At 34.9% G+C, this 15983-nt stretch overlaps 1 protein-coding gene across 2 annotated transcripts in view; it reads right to left on the minus strand.

Annotated features, from left to right (window-relative positions):
• TGDS (TDP-glucose 4,6-dehydratase) overlaps positions 1–15975 on the minus strand; it is a 21878-nt gene extending 5903 nt beyond the window's left edge. The window contains exons 1-6 of one of the 2 annotated variants that reach the window (XM_015590903.2): positions 15854–15975; positions 10817–10883; positions 9795–9863; positions 8542–8632; positions 1805–1947; positions 585–683 (exon numbers count right to left, since the gene is read on the minus strand). In XM_015590903.2, coding sequence (XP_015446389.1) covers positions 585–683; positions 1805–1947; positions 8542–8632; positions 9795–9863; positions 10817–10837 — 423 coding nt within the window. In that variant the 5' untranslated portion in view covers positions 10838–10883; positions 15854–15975. Of the gene's footprint in view, positions 1–584; positions 684–1804; positions 1948–8541; positions 8633–9794; positions 9864–10816; positions 10884–12950; positions 13166–15853 lie in introns of those variants that run through there. The other variant, XM_006913810.3, reaches the window with a different exon arrangement.
• Positions 15976–15983: the final 8 nt, after the last annotated feature.

The following is a 15983-nucleotide window of genomic DNA, read 5'->3' on the forward strand; positions in this document are numbered from 1 at the left end:
AAAGTCCTACCATGAATGAAAAAAGGACGGATGCTACTGGGACACAAAAGGCAAGAGAATCTTAAGCCATTCTTTGGCTTGCCTTTCTGACCCAGTCCCTAATAAGAAGCCAAATGGAGGGGATTTGAGTTGATGATTCATAGTGGGTAAGACTCCCACACTAATACTGTCCTAGCCACCTGGGGAATCTACCTCCCGATCGTGAGAACCAAGAAAGGTGAATCATGCAGAGAGGAGCACACAGCGGATAAAGGAATCTACCCTCCCTCTGTTGTTCTTCACTCGGAGGACTCCTGGGAACCAGGGTACTCCAACAGGGCTTTTCAATACAGCTGTAAGACTACCTGTTACTGAAGTAGGAAAATATATACATACAAACCATTCTATTAAATGATGAACTGAATAAGAAGTAAGTCTTATTTTGTCCACACACTATAGAAAATCATTTTTTTCAATTCTTTAATATATACTTTTCTCAATCTATGTCCTCTATTCAAAAAATGAAATGTCGCTAATGCTAACTTGGAGTTTAACACCTAAGTCCACAGAAAAATGATTCGAGAGTTTTTAAAATCAGTTCTTACTTTATATCGTTCCCAGTAAGACTGTACAAAACCCTCAGCAGCTGCCTTAGATGATGCATAAGGATTTGTAGGTTGTTTGGGTGAAGATTCATCAAATTCCTAATTTTAAAAAGACAAATTAAAAAAATAAGTATTATGATACTTTCTAAATAGAAAAATCAGAAAACAGTACATACTTAAAATGTTAATTGCTACATTAAAAAAAAAAAATCTATTAAACCCTAACTATGTGCCTACCTAGCATTTTCCTAAGCACTTTATATGTAGTAACTTCTTTAAAGTTCACAACAACTCTATAAGGCACGAAGCACAGAGAACAGAAAGTGTAAAAGCCCTGAGACAGAAGTATGTTCAAAAGAACTACAAGAAGCTTCATGAGAGAAAAAAGAAATGGGAGATGAGGATGGAGAGTTAGAGGGAGGCCAGAACATGTGGAACCTTGAAGGCCACTGTCAAAACATAATAGGTTCTGAGCAAAGTAATGTCATGATCTCACATTTTTAAAATCATTCTGGCTATTGTCACACCTGATGTAGGGTGACAAGGGTACAAAAAGTTAACCTCATAAAAACTGCAAAGAGAATTGAAAGTGGTTGCTTCTCAGATAGGAGATTGAGTATTAAAAAGAAGTTGTCAGTGTCTGCGTTTTCTCATAAGTTTTTTCAAGCTACTTGATTTTACCAATAATAATAATAATAACAACAACGAAACAGAATAAGGTTACTGCAAACAATGACTATGAAAAATAAAGACTGGAAATGGAGCCACCTTTTTACATAAAATGTACAATATTTACAAATGATTAAAAAAAGAGAAAAGATTTCAGTTTCTACACTAACTTCACACTCACTCCTTAACATTCCAATGAGCTTTCCTGAGTGGAAAAGAAAGGTGCGCAGGCAGTATGCTACAGCCTAACTTACATATGCTTTGGCTCATGGGAATGACATTTGTCACACATGTAAGACTAAAACAAACAGATGAGATCTGCTCTTGCAAAATATTGTCAGTCAAATTACACGTAAATCTGTACCAAGCTGTTATTGCCATTTGGGGTGGCATTATTTAATTTAATCAGAAGACACAAAAGAAAAGCGTTTCAGAAAGTCTCACAAGTGTGTACAATCAGAGGATGAAACAAGCCCAGAGTAGGTTTTAATAAGACAAGTTTGTTATGTGGTCCATGGTAAGTAGGTGAAGTATACATTTTCTAAGCTTACCTTATCAAGACTGCCTCCATATACTTCGTCTGTGCTAACGTAAATAAATTTCTCCACTCTGGCTTCATGAGCAGCACTTACCAAAACATGCGTGCCATAAACATTGACATACGTAAATTCAAAGGCTCGCACAAATGAAAGATCTAAAAAAGAGAAAAAGCTATAACAATTCCACCCAAGGGACAAAACAAATACAAAACAAATGGTAGACTCAGGTTTAAGGAAAGCTCTATCCACTTCTTTTCATTTACCACAACTGCAATAGTTTTAAAACTAACATAAAACAAAAACAAACAAAAAAATAAAACACATTGCTACTTATGATTCTTTACGCCTAAATTACATAATACTTGTAAATTCTTAGAACCTAGAAAACTATTAGTGCTAAATTTGCAGGAAACACTTTAAATTCTATAAAGGAAAAAAAATAAATGACACACCTAAATTTAAAATGCTCTTAAATTTAAAAAATTTTGAAACTTCCAGTATCTGGTAATAGAGGACTAGGCTTTTCAGCTCAACCTGTTATTGCTAAAAACAACAATAAATGCTGGATAAATTATTTTAAAATAAATTCACTTTAAAGAATCAATTCTCTGTGATCTGCACATGAGGGGAACTTTTCTAACTATGGCTCACAATACAGAAGTGAAAGAAAAGAAACTGATAAATTTGACTATATAAATGTTCTTGCATTATAAATGTTCTTGCATGGTTAAAAAACAGAAAAAACTACAAAGTAAAAAGACAAATGACAACTGAGAAAAACATTTGAATTTATCAAAAACAAAGGAACAATATATTCAATCTATACAGAACTTATAAAACATGAAAAAGAAATAACATTATAGTAAAATGGATAGATGACAAACAGTTTAGACAAGAAATACAAAGGTCCCTAAGGTTAAGATGCTCGATCTGATTATAAGAAGGGAAATTCAAATTAAAAGCTCATAGATACCACTTCTTACCTATTAGATTGAGGAAAGATTTTTAAGAATTGACAACACATTCAGTTGGTGTGGCCATGGGAAAAAAGATACTTTATACATCGAGAGTAAGAATATAAAATGTTTATAACCCCTAAGGAAGAAATTTCTCAATATCTAGGCAAATTACATAAGCTTTTACCCTTCAATCCAGTGTGTTCCCCCAAAATTTATATTGGAGCCCTAAATCCCCAGTACCTCAGAATGTGGCTCTATTTGCCAACAGGGCCTTTAAAGAGGTGATTAAGTCAAAATAAAGCCATGAGGGTGGGTCCTAGTCCAATGTGACTGGTATCCTTAAAAGAAGAAGAAATTTAAACACAAAAAGAGACACTAAGGATGCACAGAGACCACGTAAGGTCACAATGAGAAGTTGGCCATCTATCTGCAAACCAAGGAGAGAAGCCTGAGGGGGAAAAAAACAACCCTGCTGGTACTTTCCAGCCTCCAAAACTATGAGAGATAAATGTCTGTTGTTTAAGCCTCCCAGTCTGTGGTATATTTTTATGGCAGTCCTAACGAACTAATATGCCCTGTAATCCTACTTTTAGAAATCTCTCTCAACATCAATTGACAAATATACAAAAAGACACAGACACAAAGCCATCTACTACAGCACTATTCAAAAGAGCAAAACATAGGAAATAAGCCCAATTATGGTACATCCAGACAATGGAGTAGTATGTAAATAAAAAGGAATGAGGAAAATCTACATTCTGTTATTGAATGATCTCCTACATATACTGTAGTGTATAAAAAGATGGAGAAAGATGTGTATAATAGGTGTGTATAGTAGACTACCATTTCTTTAAGAAGGGTAGTAGATTATACATCTTTTTTAAAATGGAAAGATAAACTATAAATTAAAGCATATAAAGTTATCTATCGGGGAAAAAGAAGAACACAGTGGAAAGGACAGGGATAAAAACTAGACTTCTTTAAGCCTTTTTTGATAAATTTAGCTTTAGAACTATGTACATATTTTACATAACTGGAAAACAAAATTAAATCAAAAAGAAAAAGCAATTTGAAAATCAAAAACAGACAAATGAATCTGTGTATTTACTTGGTTATATAGCCAAGAAGAGAATAATATTTTTCAAGTTACTTTAAAACAAAATAACTTGATCATATACCCAGTGAGAAACTACTTTAAAAGGGACTTCTTTCCCCTGCAATTCTTAAAAAGATTTTCAGTTATCAAACTGCTAGAGATAATATTGGTATTGATATTCATATATTGCTGTGTGGGGTCTGATAAAGCAAATGAGCAATTATGATGGTGATATCAAGGACCTAGTTTTTCAAGGTAAGGGAAAAAAGACATAAATGTAAGGTCAATGAGGTTAAATAAAAACTGAATTTGAATAGGATATTTCAATATAAACTCATGCTATGTTTAATCTTAAATAAACAGACAAATAAATAGATTCCCTAGTTCTGTCCACTGAAAAAGAATGTCCAATCAGCAGCAATGAGCACTTGTAATGACTCTAAATAACCATTTCCCACCAGAAGGAGCTAGAACTCTTTAGAAAAGGGGCTGATTCCAGATTAGGGGGAAGGAAAATTGAAAATGAGACACCAGCCACACCAGAGAATAAAATGACCATCGAAGATTACTAAGGCTGTGTCACAAAGGACTTAGGAAGCAACTAGAAGAGGATCTCAATGGTCAATAGTGGGTCAACCTGAACATAAATAATGATAATAACCACAATGGATTAAAAAAATTAAATGTGTAAAAAATCTATGAATTCATAATGATACTAAAAAAAGGGATACTACAAAACCAATTCATTATAATAAAACCTAGTAAGTACATTTTACTTTTGGCTTTTCTGTATCAATTCGATTTCAGAGTAACTCAATAATTTATAAGAAAAACTGCTTTGATATAGATATTCCAGCTAATAAACGAAGGATGTATATGACATAATTAGAATATCACCATGTTGCAAACCCCTAATACAAATTAATATTGACCATATAAAATAGAACAACAATTTTAGTAGAATTGAAAAAACAAAACAAGATAGACTTCAAATGCTAGATTTAAAAAGTTTGGAAAAGATAAGAGAAATTAAAGTATTTAAGATCCCTGCATTATTTGGGAAGAGGGCAAAGGTTTTGATGGACTTTAGACTTTGATAAGCTAATCATGCATGTTATAATTTCTAGGGTAACCACTGAAAGAATACAAACAAAATAGGTAGCTTCCATACTAGTAGAGGAAGAAAACAGAGTAAGAAAAGTTCCTCAATCAAGCCCGTAAAAAAGCAGACAAGGATTTTTTTAAAAAGCAAGGAAGAATATTTTTAAAAAGAATTTTAAAAGAAACAAGCAAAGAAAACCAGAACAGGTAAGAAAAACAGAAAGCATATACATAGTAAGACAGTAGAAATAAATCCAAATATACCAATGAACTCAATCCTTAGGGTAAATATCAAGAATGGTCAGATTGGATTAAAAAAAACAAAATCCAAACACAAGTTGTTTATAAGACACACGCACAGCCAAGCCATAAAGCCAGAGAAAGGTTGAAAATAAAAAGATAGAAAAAGACATAAAAATAACCAAAAGGAAGGTGACACAGCTATATTAATGTCAAACAAAATGGACTTCAAGGAAGTACACACCGCCAAGGAAAAAAAATCACTTCATAAAGATAAAAGGTTCAATTCACCAGAAATATACAAGAGATCTGAAGAACACGATCAACCAACTTAACCTGATTAACCAAATTAACCTAATGGATGTGTAAAAACAATGTACCCAACAGGTGTAGATTATACACGTGGAATATTTACAGAAAGTGACCATATACTAAGCCAAAAAGCAAGCCGAAGCACAAATAACTGAAATCATACAGTATGTTATCTAACTAATACAATCGACCTAGAAATCAATAACAAAAAGGTAATAAGAAAATCCATACATGTTTGGAAATTAAGATATACATTTCTAAGTAACCCATGGAATGAAGGAAAGTCAATTCTTTAAAAAAGTAATGAAAATAATGCATATGAAAACTTGTGGGATTCAGATAAAACAGTATTTAGAAGTAAATTTATAGCCTAAAATGTCTACATTAGAGAAAAGCTGAAAACAAGTTACATATTATCACAAAAAGATAAAGAGACCTAAATGAAATAAAATAAGGAAATAAAAGTTTAAGAGTAGCAATTCATTACGTAGCAAACAAGCATACAATAGAAAAGATTAACAAAGTAAAAGATAATTTTTTGGAACAACAAAAAGGTGAGAGGGTTTGCCTCACTGGTATCAATAATTATTATAAAGTTACAGTAATTAAGACAGTATGGTAATGGCAAAAACCAACAGAAAGGAACCAGAGACCAGGAATAGAACTATGCAGGAATGGGAACTTGATTACAACAAAGGTGGCAATGAGGAAAAATTGAGTCTTTTCAATAAATGGTATTAGTTCAAACTAATATTAACATGGGGGAAAAAATCTGGACATAAAAGGCAAATCAAAATTTTTATGAAGAGAGTATAAGAAAATATCTCCATGACCTTGGAGGAAGGAAACAGCACTAATCCTAAAGGAAAAAGGTTGATAAACTGTACTACATTGAAATTAAGAACTTAAACAGATCAAAAGAGAACATTAAGAAAGTGAAAAGGCAAACCATGGATTGAACAAAGGTAGTGGCAAAAGGCTTGAATCCAGAATATATAAAGAACTTATAAACACTGCAAGGAAAAAAATGACAACCTACCAAAAAATGGTAGAGACTTAAAACAAACTTTCTGAAGAAAATATACCAATAAGAAAAAAAGGAGAATCCAATAAACAAATACAAAGGTTTTTAACCTCATTAGAAATCAGGGAAAAATAAAACCACAAAAGAAAAACTGACAACAGCAAATGTTGGTAAGCACCTCATAACTGCCAGAAGGAGTGTTCAACTGTTTTATCCTTAACCAAGTAGAAGGATTTGCTCTATCAGATATGAAAGTAATATATTAGTCAATAAATCATGTTATCAGCACAGGTAATAATAAATAGACAAATGAAGACTCATCAAGACAGATACTCATATACGGACACTTATATGAGTGTGGAAACTGGTAAACTTTTCCATAAGTGGCAGAGGTCCAATTGGTATTCAAATAGAAAAAAATAAAATAGGACTCCTATCTTATACTGTACATAAAAATCAATTTCAGATGGATTACAAATCTCAATATGAAAGACAAAACTATAAAGCTTTTCAAAGATAATATAAGAGATTATCTTCATGATCTTGGGGAAGGATAGAATTTCTTAAAACCCAAAAACCATTAGCCGTAACAAAGGAAAAGGTACACAAATTCAACTATACAAAAATTAAGAACATCTTTTTCATCAAAACACACTAGGAAAAAACATAAAAAGATAAGCCACAGAGTAGATGTTGTAATACACATAACAAAGGACTAGTATCTAGAATACATATATAAATAAAACTGCTACAAATCAATGAGGAAAAGGTAAATAATCCAATTTAAAAAAAAAGAGAAGATTTCAACAGCATTTTACAAAAGAAGAAATCTAAATTACTAACACACATATAAAAGGGACAGTTTCATTAGTAATCAGAGAAATACAAATTAAAATCACAATGAGATACCACTATGCACTACTCAGACTGACAAGAATGGAAAAGTCTGACAAAACTAAGCTTTAGTAAGATCTGGAGCAATAGGTCTCTTACACATCTGGAGGAGTGTAAATTGGTACAATTACTTTAGAAAATACGTGGACATTATCTCAATGTTGAAGTGTGCGGATCTTATGATTCTAGTTATGTACAGAGAAGAAAGTATTCTTATGCGTATCAAGATATCTGTGTAAGAATGTTCATGGCAGTAGTGTTCAAAATTGTCCAAAGTGTAAAAAATCCAAATGTTCATCAAGAGTAAAATTGATGCACAAATTGTGGTATATACTTAGAATGGAGTATTTATGTCACAATGAAAAAATTACACCTACACCCAATTACATGGATGAATCTATGTGGATGAAAGGCAAAATCGAAAAACCTACATGTTATTTTATATATACATTTTTACAAAATTTAAAAACAGGCAAAACCAACCTATACTCTTTAGGGATAAATACATAGATAGTAAAACTGTAGAGAAAAGCAAGGAAAATTATAATTTCAAAATCAGGTTAAGACAGTAGTACTACTACTACTATAGAGTGTTCAGCAATATTCTCTTTTGTTTACGTGATGGCTACATGGGTGTTCACAGTATCAGTATTCATTTAACTTTACTTCTAAATTCTTCTGAATATCTGTTATATTTCACAATATAAAATGTTATACAAATTATTAGAACATATTTCAGATGGACAAAACGGTACTGATATTAACATAATGGTCAACTGTGTATCCAACAGCCAGCTTAAGAAAAACAACATAAAAAATACATTTTGAAGGTCCATCTCTCTGGAAGAAACCACTATTCTGAATTTGGTTATATTCAAAGTTTTAAGATAGTATTCAAGATTACATTTCAACCTACACTAATAAAAATGACCTAAAAAGTGCCAAGTATCTTGATGATAGAGTGGCCACAGGCTTGTTTTTCTGGTACAGCATAGTATATGCTCTTTCAAAGACATACATTAAGTACCAACTTGTTCAACCCATTACTAGACTTTGACTTAGGCTAGTCAGACACTGGAAAAAAAAATTGTCCATTGTAACTGTAACATAAAATAATACTTACCTACATGTGTTTGTGCAGCAAAATGCAGTACTATATCTATTTTCTCTGTTTCAAAAAGCAGTTTCACAAAGTGAGAATCACATATGTCACCCTATATAAGAAGCAAACATAAATAATTAAGTTTCATTGAGTATTACCATTCATAAGAACCATTTCACTGTATGAACAACAAAAAATGATTAAGAATAGAATTCCTCCCACCACCAGTTTAATAGAGAATATCTTGAAAATTCAACTGAGGGGTCAAGTAAGTATAGTAATGATGGATTTCTTCAGCATCTTAGAATATAAGATATTCAATTCAAAATATTTTTTTGCAAATAAATGTCTAAAACAGTATTTTATTGAGCACTAACTACTACTAAGGACTGCACTAGCTTTTTTTCCGTAATGTTCTTGCCAATCTAAGGTCACTCAGTTAACAAGAAACATTTAAAATATATTTTTAAAAGTGCGAGATAACTTTATTGAGATAACATTATTGAAACATGTTTTAAAGTAAGTGTAACAACTGGAATGACATTTTGAAAAACATAATCACAACTAAGTAAACTTATGAGTACTTTTGATGTTATATGTATAGTTAGTTCTAAAAATATGTATTCTTGACAATCCTTTGGTGACTTAAGGAAACACTTTCATATGGAAGAATAGAATTACAAAATGTTTACTCAGTATATTCTTTAAGATTTGTGGTTAAAAAGAGTTTCTAGAATCATTTTTTAAAAAAACCATAAATCGTAAGACAAATAGTTGCATTTGACATTAAAGTTTACCTTTGCAAATTAATAACTTGGCTCTCTGGTTTATACTGTGGACTCTTTTAAGAGTGGTCAGTAAGAATCAGTCTTCCATAGCCAATCAATCAACTTTCATGAGAGAAGACTGTCTCACGGGCTGTGTGGTGGGTTTTTTGGCTATTGGTGGCCTGAGTAACACCCCACTTTAAACTAATCTTTTTAAATACCAGCAAGGTCTTATTAAAGATAATTAAGACCTAAAATTCACAAACCATGTAAATTCAATCAGCTACTCATAGATCTGCTGAGCCATCAAAATCGCATGTCATGTTATATGTGGTGTCAATCTAAAAGTAGCATTCTCTATAGAATGTGATACAACTGGAAACTAAAAGATCTTTAATTAGCATGCCTTCCAAGTTCATATTACACAAGTCTGTAAAGTAGAAAGATATAATGTCTGATTGACTAAAGAGGCACAGCAAATTTAATAATTACGAGAAACTTTCATACCTGTATAAATTTGTAGTTCTGTTTGTTACAAATGACTTCAAGATTCTTCAAGCTTGCACAGTAATCCAGCTTAAAATAAGTAAGGGGGAGGGACAGTGGAAAAACAACACAAAGAGTGATAATACCTTTTCCTATAAAATAGTGTTAGTTCTTTGTTTTTAGAGCACAGTTTTAAAGGTTAAAAAAAAAAAAACACATAACTTTGTTACCTTTTTAAAACACACACACATAAATCACTTTTATAAACCTCTCTTTCAAAAAACTTTCCTGCCCAGATTTTCCTGCCCCTGGTGGCTAGAAGTTTGTCTTTCCTTATTGAAAAGGAATTAGTGATTGAAAACAATTATACCTGTGTTACACATATTATAACTCATGACACTTTTTTTCCCCAACAATTAACTCAAATTATTGATAAATCTGTGTACAGATGGGGGAAAACAATTACTGCCCATGATAGCAAGGCATGTAAAAATTCATAAGGCTTATGGGTTATTCCCTGACTATACATTTTTACTACTATGTTTTATGAAATGAAGATAATTGTATCTTGTGTTTAAAGTCAAAAATTCTGTGATTACCAATCATGGTTTCAGTCTCTCCAGGGACACTCCAATTATTTCAGAAAATTCTCAAAACTAAGTTAATTTAATTGCACTTTAAAATGAAAGATAAAGACATAATTTTCCATGAGGAAGCAGTTATAAAGTCAATAAGATAATAAAATTGAATAAGCAGAGTATGCCAACTCCATGTAAGGTTAATAATCATAAGACTACTAAATATTAAATCTAGGGTGAAGATTTTTTTTTTTTGTAAAAATACTACACTTAAAACCTTTATGGACTATTATAATAAATGAAAAAGTTTCAAAAAACTTTATGTACAATTAAATACAGCATGAACACATGACTATAAGTTGCTAAAATGACTAAATAAACTAAAATATCAGCATGACAGGATTCTAATACTTTTTAAAAAATGTAAATATGTTTCGGTTCATGAAGCTCATTTTTAAAACTTACCTTGTCTAGATTTATGATCATATAGTTTGGATAATCTTCTACTAAAGAGACAATCACATGAGATGCACTGTAAGAAAAAAGTATAACTTATTAGAAAATTTTTTTCCCTAAATTCTTGAATGTTACCCTAAGCTGTCAAGTATTAGGAAACTATTCAAAGATACCTTTACATTTTTACAAGAGAACAGGAATATAACCACACTAAATATATACACACCCACACTTTCCACTAACCTTCTCAACAGTATCAATATACAAAGGTTTACACTCCTTTTACATTATGAAGAGAGAATTTACTGGTTCTAGGTATAAGAAAAAATTCGTTTAACCAAATGATATTGTCCAGGCATGCTGTGTGAGAGTAAAGCAGGATGATAAATCAATGAGTGGTGGTCAGTGCAAATGCACTGCAACTAAAATGTGCCTTTTCAGAGACTGTAGGTATAATTATGTAAAATTAAGTTAGTGTGAGCATAGGAGTTGTCTATGTTTATAGTAACCCTACTGCAATTGTTCTCTTGGGACAAATATTTAATGGTGTAAATCAGGGGGGTCCTAGACTACACTTAGGTTTCCAAGGTTTCCATGCTAAGTTGAATACCCATAATATAGTGGCTCCTGGGTTTCAAGAACCCTGAAGTATAACCAGAGGCATATCTCATTGAGATAATCCACCAGATTTTAGAATATACATCAAAACGTGCTTCCAGGAACAAAGGCAGCCCTTGATCAAATCATGAACTCAGTTTGTACTGCAGCCCTTTCACAGCATTTTGTAGGAGTACCCTTCCTAGACCAGAACACTAGCACCAGTACCACCTTTTTATGCCCATGCTCCTATTCTCATTAAGTGAAACTTGTCTGCCTGGTACTCTCCTCCAAGTCATTATCAGATCAGAAGAGGTGATTTAATGTGCTAATGTGCTAATGAGCTAGGGGGTTGGAGGGAGAGAGTCCCATGTTCCTCTTCTTCCACAAGACATTGGGAGAGTTTCTTGTTTGTACTCATGTATTCATCCATTCAACAATTACTGAAGACCTTTATAAAATGAGGCAGACATTCTTCCAGGTGCTGAGTGAATAGTCCTGCCTTCATTCAGTTTACATTCTAGAGTGGGGATTCAGGCAATAGGCAAGTAAACACAAAAATGCAAAATAATTTTAGGTAGTGATAAGCGCGTTAGTAGAGAGGGGGGCTATTTTAGATAGAGATAAAGCCTCTCTGAGGAGGTGATGCCTGAGTGGATAGAGTGATGAAAACAACTTAAGTAAAGGGGAAGCAACTGCGAAAACCTCAAGACAGAAGGAAGGACCCTCGTGTGGGTTAAATTTGGCAGGCACAGAAAAGCAAGGGGTAAAATGGAAGGAAATCAGAATGGAAAAGTAGTGTTTGGGCACTTGCGAGTCTTGAAGATATGGTAAAGATTTTGGATTTTATCCTACGTCTAATAGGAACCACTAGAGTAAAACTCTGCAGTTTTACTTAATAAACACTTCTGTTTGAGAAACAGACTTTAAGTGAACAAGACCGCAAACAGTGTGACCAATCAGGCTACAGCAGTAGTTTAGGCAAAAGAAAACGGTAACATGGGCTGGTGGGTGGGGATAAGACGTGGCCTTGAAGATATACTTTGAAAGTACGGAGAAAAGACTCGATGACTGAATGTGCTAAGTGTGAGAGCGAAAGAGGTATCAAACGTTTAGTACCAACAAAAGATTTTTAAGTTAGCTAAATAAATAAATGCCCTGTCATATTCCAAAAATCGTTTTTCGGCACCTATATGTACAAGAACTGTATATCGTGGTGGGGAAGGGGGTCGGATGGGTTGAGGCAGCTGGTGAGCTTACTGCAATTGTGGGAGCACTAAGAAGACTGACAGGCACATCTCAGGCCACACAGGAGAGCGGACAGTGCTTTGGGAAGAAGACGTTTTAAAGATGTCGCAGTTTCAAAGGAACCAGATCTTCGCAGGCCGGGGAAGTGAGAGAAGGTAGGATGATCCCGGTCGTGCATTAAGACCCTCCCCTTATCAGACAACCAAAGCTGGTCCCAAGTTGCCAAGGCAAGCAGAGCCGCAGGAAAAGGTTGGGGATTCTGGGGAGCCACTACTTGGCCAGCGACGCCGTTACCTACATGAAACCAGCACCCCCGGTTACGAGGACCCGCTTCGCAAAGCCGCTGGGAGGACCAACTGACTCCGCAAGGTCCACAGCCGACATTTCTTAGCTCAGCAGTGCCTGGCACGGTAAAGCGCCAGGCCTGTATACGGTAGGGAAGTTCCACCGCGACTTTTTGCGACGCGTCCTCGCCCCCCCGACACGTTAACTGGGGCAGACGGAGGCGGCTTCCGGAGCGTAGCCGATTTATCCCCGCCCATTGGAGGGCTGGGCGGAGCTCTCCGGCGCGCACGCTCTGGTGGAAGGGGAACGGTGGGGTGTGTCTGGAAAAGTGCGGCGTGGAGCTCTTTCGGACAGCTGTCACCAGCATAAATAAATAAGGCTTTCCTTACGTACACAGATGGTTGGAGTTACCTTCTCATTCTTGAACTACAGTTATCTCCACAGATTACCAGTTAAACTGAGAATAACCGGGGAGTTCTCTTGTAAAGTATAGAGATGCGAGGTTGGAACTGCAAAATGACTTTTTGCTGTTGTTGTTAATATTATTACAGACAATGCAATCTGCTTGCAATCATGATAGACATGTTCCCTAGATCCTACCCTTAGATCTGTTCCTACTATTCTGCCTCTTGCTCAATATGCCCCAGCCTCTGTCCTCCTTGCTTGTCCTTGAATTAGCCTGGCATACTACTTCCCTTAGGCCTGGATGCTCTTTCCCCAGATGTCTGCCTAGTTTTTACTCTTAATTCAATTCTGAGCTTGAATGTCTCTCTATTCCTTGACTACCCAAATTAAAATAGCCAATTCTACCCCAGCCCTGCCAAACCAACTTACCCTTTATTTTTATGCACAGCACTTATCAACATTTATGTTGAATTCCTTGCTCATTGTCTACGCTGGAGGGCAGGGGCTTTGTTTCCTGATATAATACCCAAGTCCTAGGACCAAGCCTGGCACAGAATAAACCATCAGCAAATATTGGTGAATCAATAAATATCTAGTAGTTGTTTTTTTATCTGTGGTGACAGAGCCTAAAAATAAAAAGAATGGGAATACCCAGTATATGTAAAAGTGTCATCTGTTACATTTTGGTGGGCAAATTGGTAATATATATGCAAAGGTAAAATATACATACCCTACGATCCCCAAGTCCCATGATATATAGATAATTGCAGAAAAACACAAATATGTTCATTGCTGTTTGACTGTAATGAAAAACTGGACACACTATAAAGGTCCACTAACACCGTTGTATTTTTTTAAATACAATAGGCTGATATATAGCCTATTGACTATGATATGAGGACCAACTTTATTGTAGTGAATATAGTTTTAACTGACCAGACCCCCCACCCTTTATCATCTACCCAACTTGACCAGCTCCAGGCAAGCCACAAGATGGGCATCTGACTCACCCTAGGCCAACTGAAGCTTCTTCCTGGTTGGAATTGGACTAAGGTTCTAGGATAGCCTGGTTGCTCTTCCTGAACTCTGAAGACCTATAAATTTAGTACTTGCTGGTAGCCATATTCATTTAAATGAACTGAGCAATCAAAAAGTGTGTCTTCAGAGAGAGGGAAAAACAAAGGTGATAATGAAAGAAAGACAAGAGATAGAAAAAGAGGCCTCAGCATTCAAGGCCCATGGTCTTTCTGAGTTTTGTTCAGGACCAATTTTATTCCTGTTCTTGGTTTGCAACTACCACATATATTTATAAATGCATCTCTGAAGGGATCCACCCTAAATTATTAACAAAGGTTACCTTTGAGAATCGGGTATGGGTAGAGAAAGGAAGAAATGAGGACTTACATTTTTATTTCATATACTTTTGACTGTGAATTTTTTTTCTAAGCTTCATTACTTTTTATAATTAAAATATAATACAATTTTTTAAAATCTCATAATATTAATACCTCCAGTTTATTCCTGGTCTGCCAGAGATACCAGAAAATGCTGGCTATATGATAGGAAGTGTTCCCCCAAAGTCTGTTGTGAGAACTTGCTTATATGTAACAAAAGCTGGTTGGAGAGTGAAAATAACATATACATTTATTCATGAAATAATTTTAAGCTTCTACTCTCATGGAGACAGACATAGTCTCTGACCAGCTGGAGCTTAAGGTATAGTAGGGGATTCAGATAAATTAACAGACATGCTGATTTACAGTACCCTGGGGTAAGTGCCTGGGTAGGGAAGTTAGAGATTCTGGTTCCAGGGGCATCTGACACAGACTTGAGGTTTAAGAAAGGCTTATAAAAGCCTTGGGGAAGAAGAGTAAAGTAGAAAAGGAAAGGTGATGTGGAGGTTGAGTAAAAGAATAAGGTAAGTACTCTAGATAGAGGGATCTGCAAGTGCTATAGGCCAGAGGAGAGAACCTGGAGTGTTTAGTGAATTGACAGAGGCTCGGTAAGGATGGAAATTTGAGAGACTTGAAAGCCATATTCTAAAAAGTTTGTATTATGTACAAAAGGCAATCGAGAATCTTTGAAGAAAAGTCATCCAGGCAAATTGCATTTCCAAAAATTTTCTGTGGTCTACGGTAGAGATGGGCTGTGTGTAATCAATTGGAGAAAATTAAAACTGGAGACAGGTCAGTTGCCATAGGCCACGTAAAACGATGATACATTCCATGATGGCCCAGATAGGATAGTGGCTGCTGTTTCCTCCCATTACCACCCAGAAGAGCCACTAATATTCGAATAGAGTTGATTGGATGTAAGAGTGTATGGGGTCAAAGTCACTATAATTACCAGGTGTCTGGCTTGCTGGATGATGATGCAATTCAAGAATACAGGGAACCCAGGAGGGAAAAAACGGTAGGAGGTGCCGAGAGGTCATACGTTAAACTGTGGACATGTACAGTTAAGTATCTTTGAGACATTAAACTGGAAATGTCCAATAGGCTACATACGCACCTAGGGCTTTGAGTGAGTCTTTCTCTCTTCTTCGGAAATGGTAACGTGTGTGTTTCTTAGTTCTTTCGGAATCCCACAAGCCTCTGGAAAGCCCTACGGGCTGGTGGCGGAGTTCCCACGCATGCTCAGT

The sequence above is a fragment of the Pteropus alecto genome, unplaced genomic scaffold (genome assembly GCF_000325575.1).
Source record: "Pteropus alecto unplaced genomic scaffold, ASM32557v1 scaffold72, whole genome shotgun sequence".
Lineage (NCBI taxonomy): Eukaryota > Metazoa > Chordata > Mammalia > Chiroptera > Pteropodidae > Pteropus > Pteropus alecto.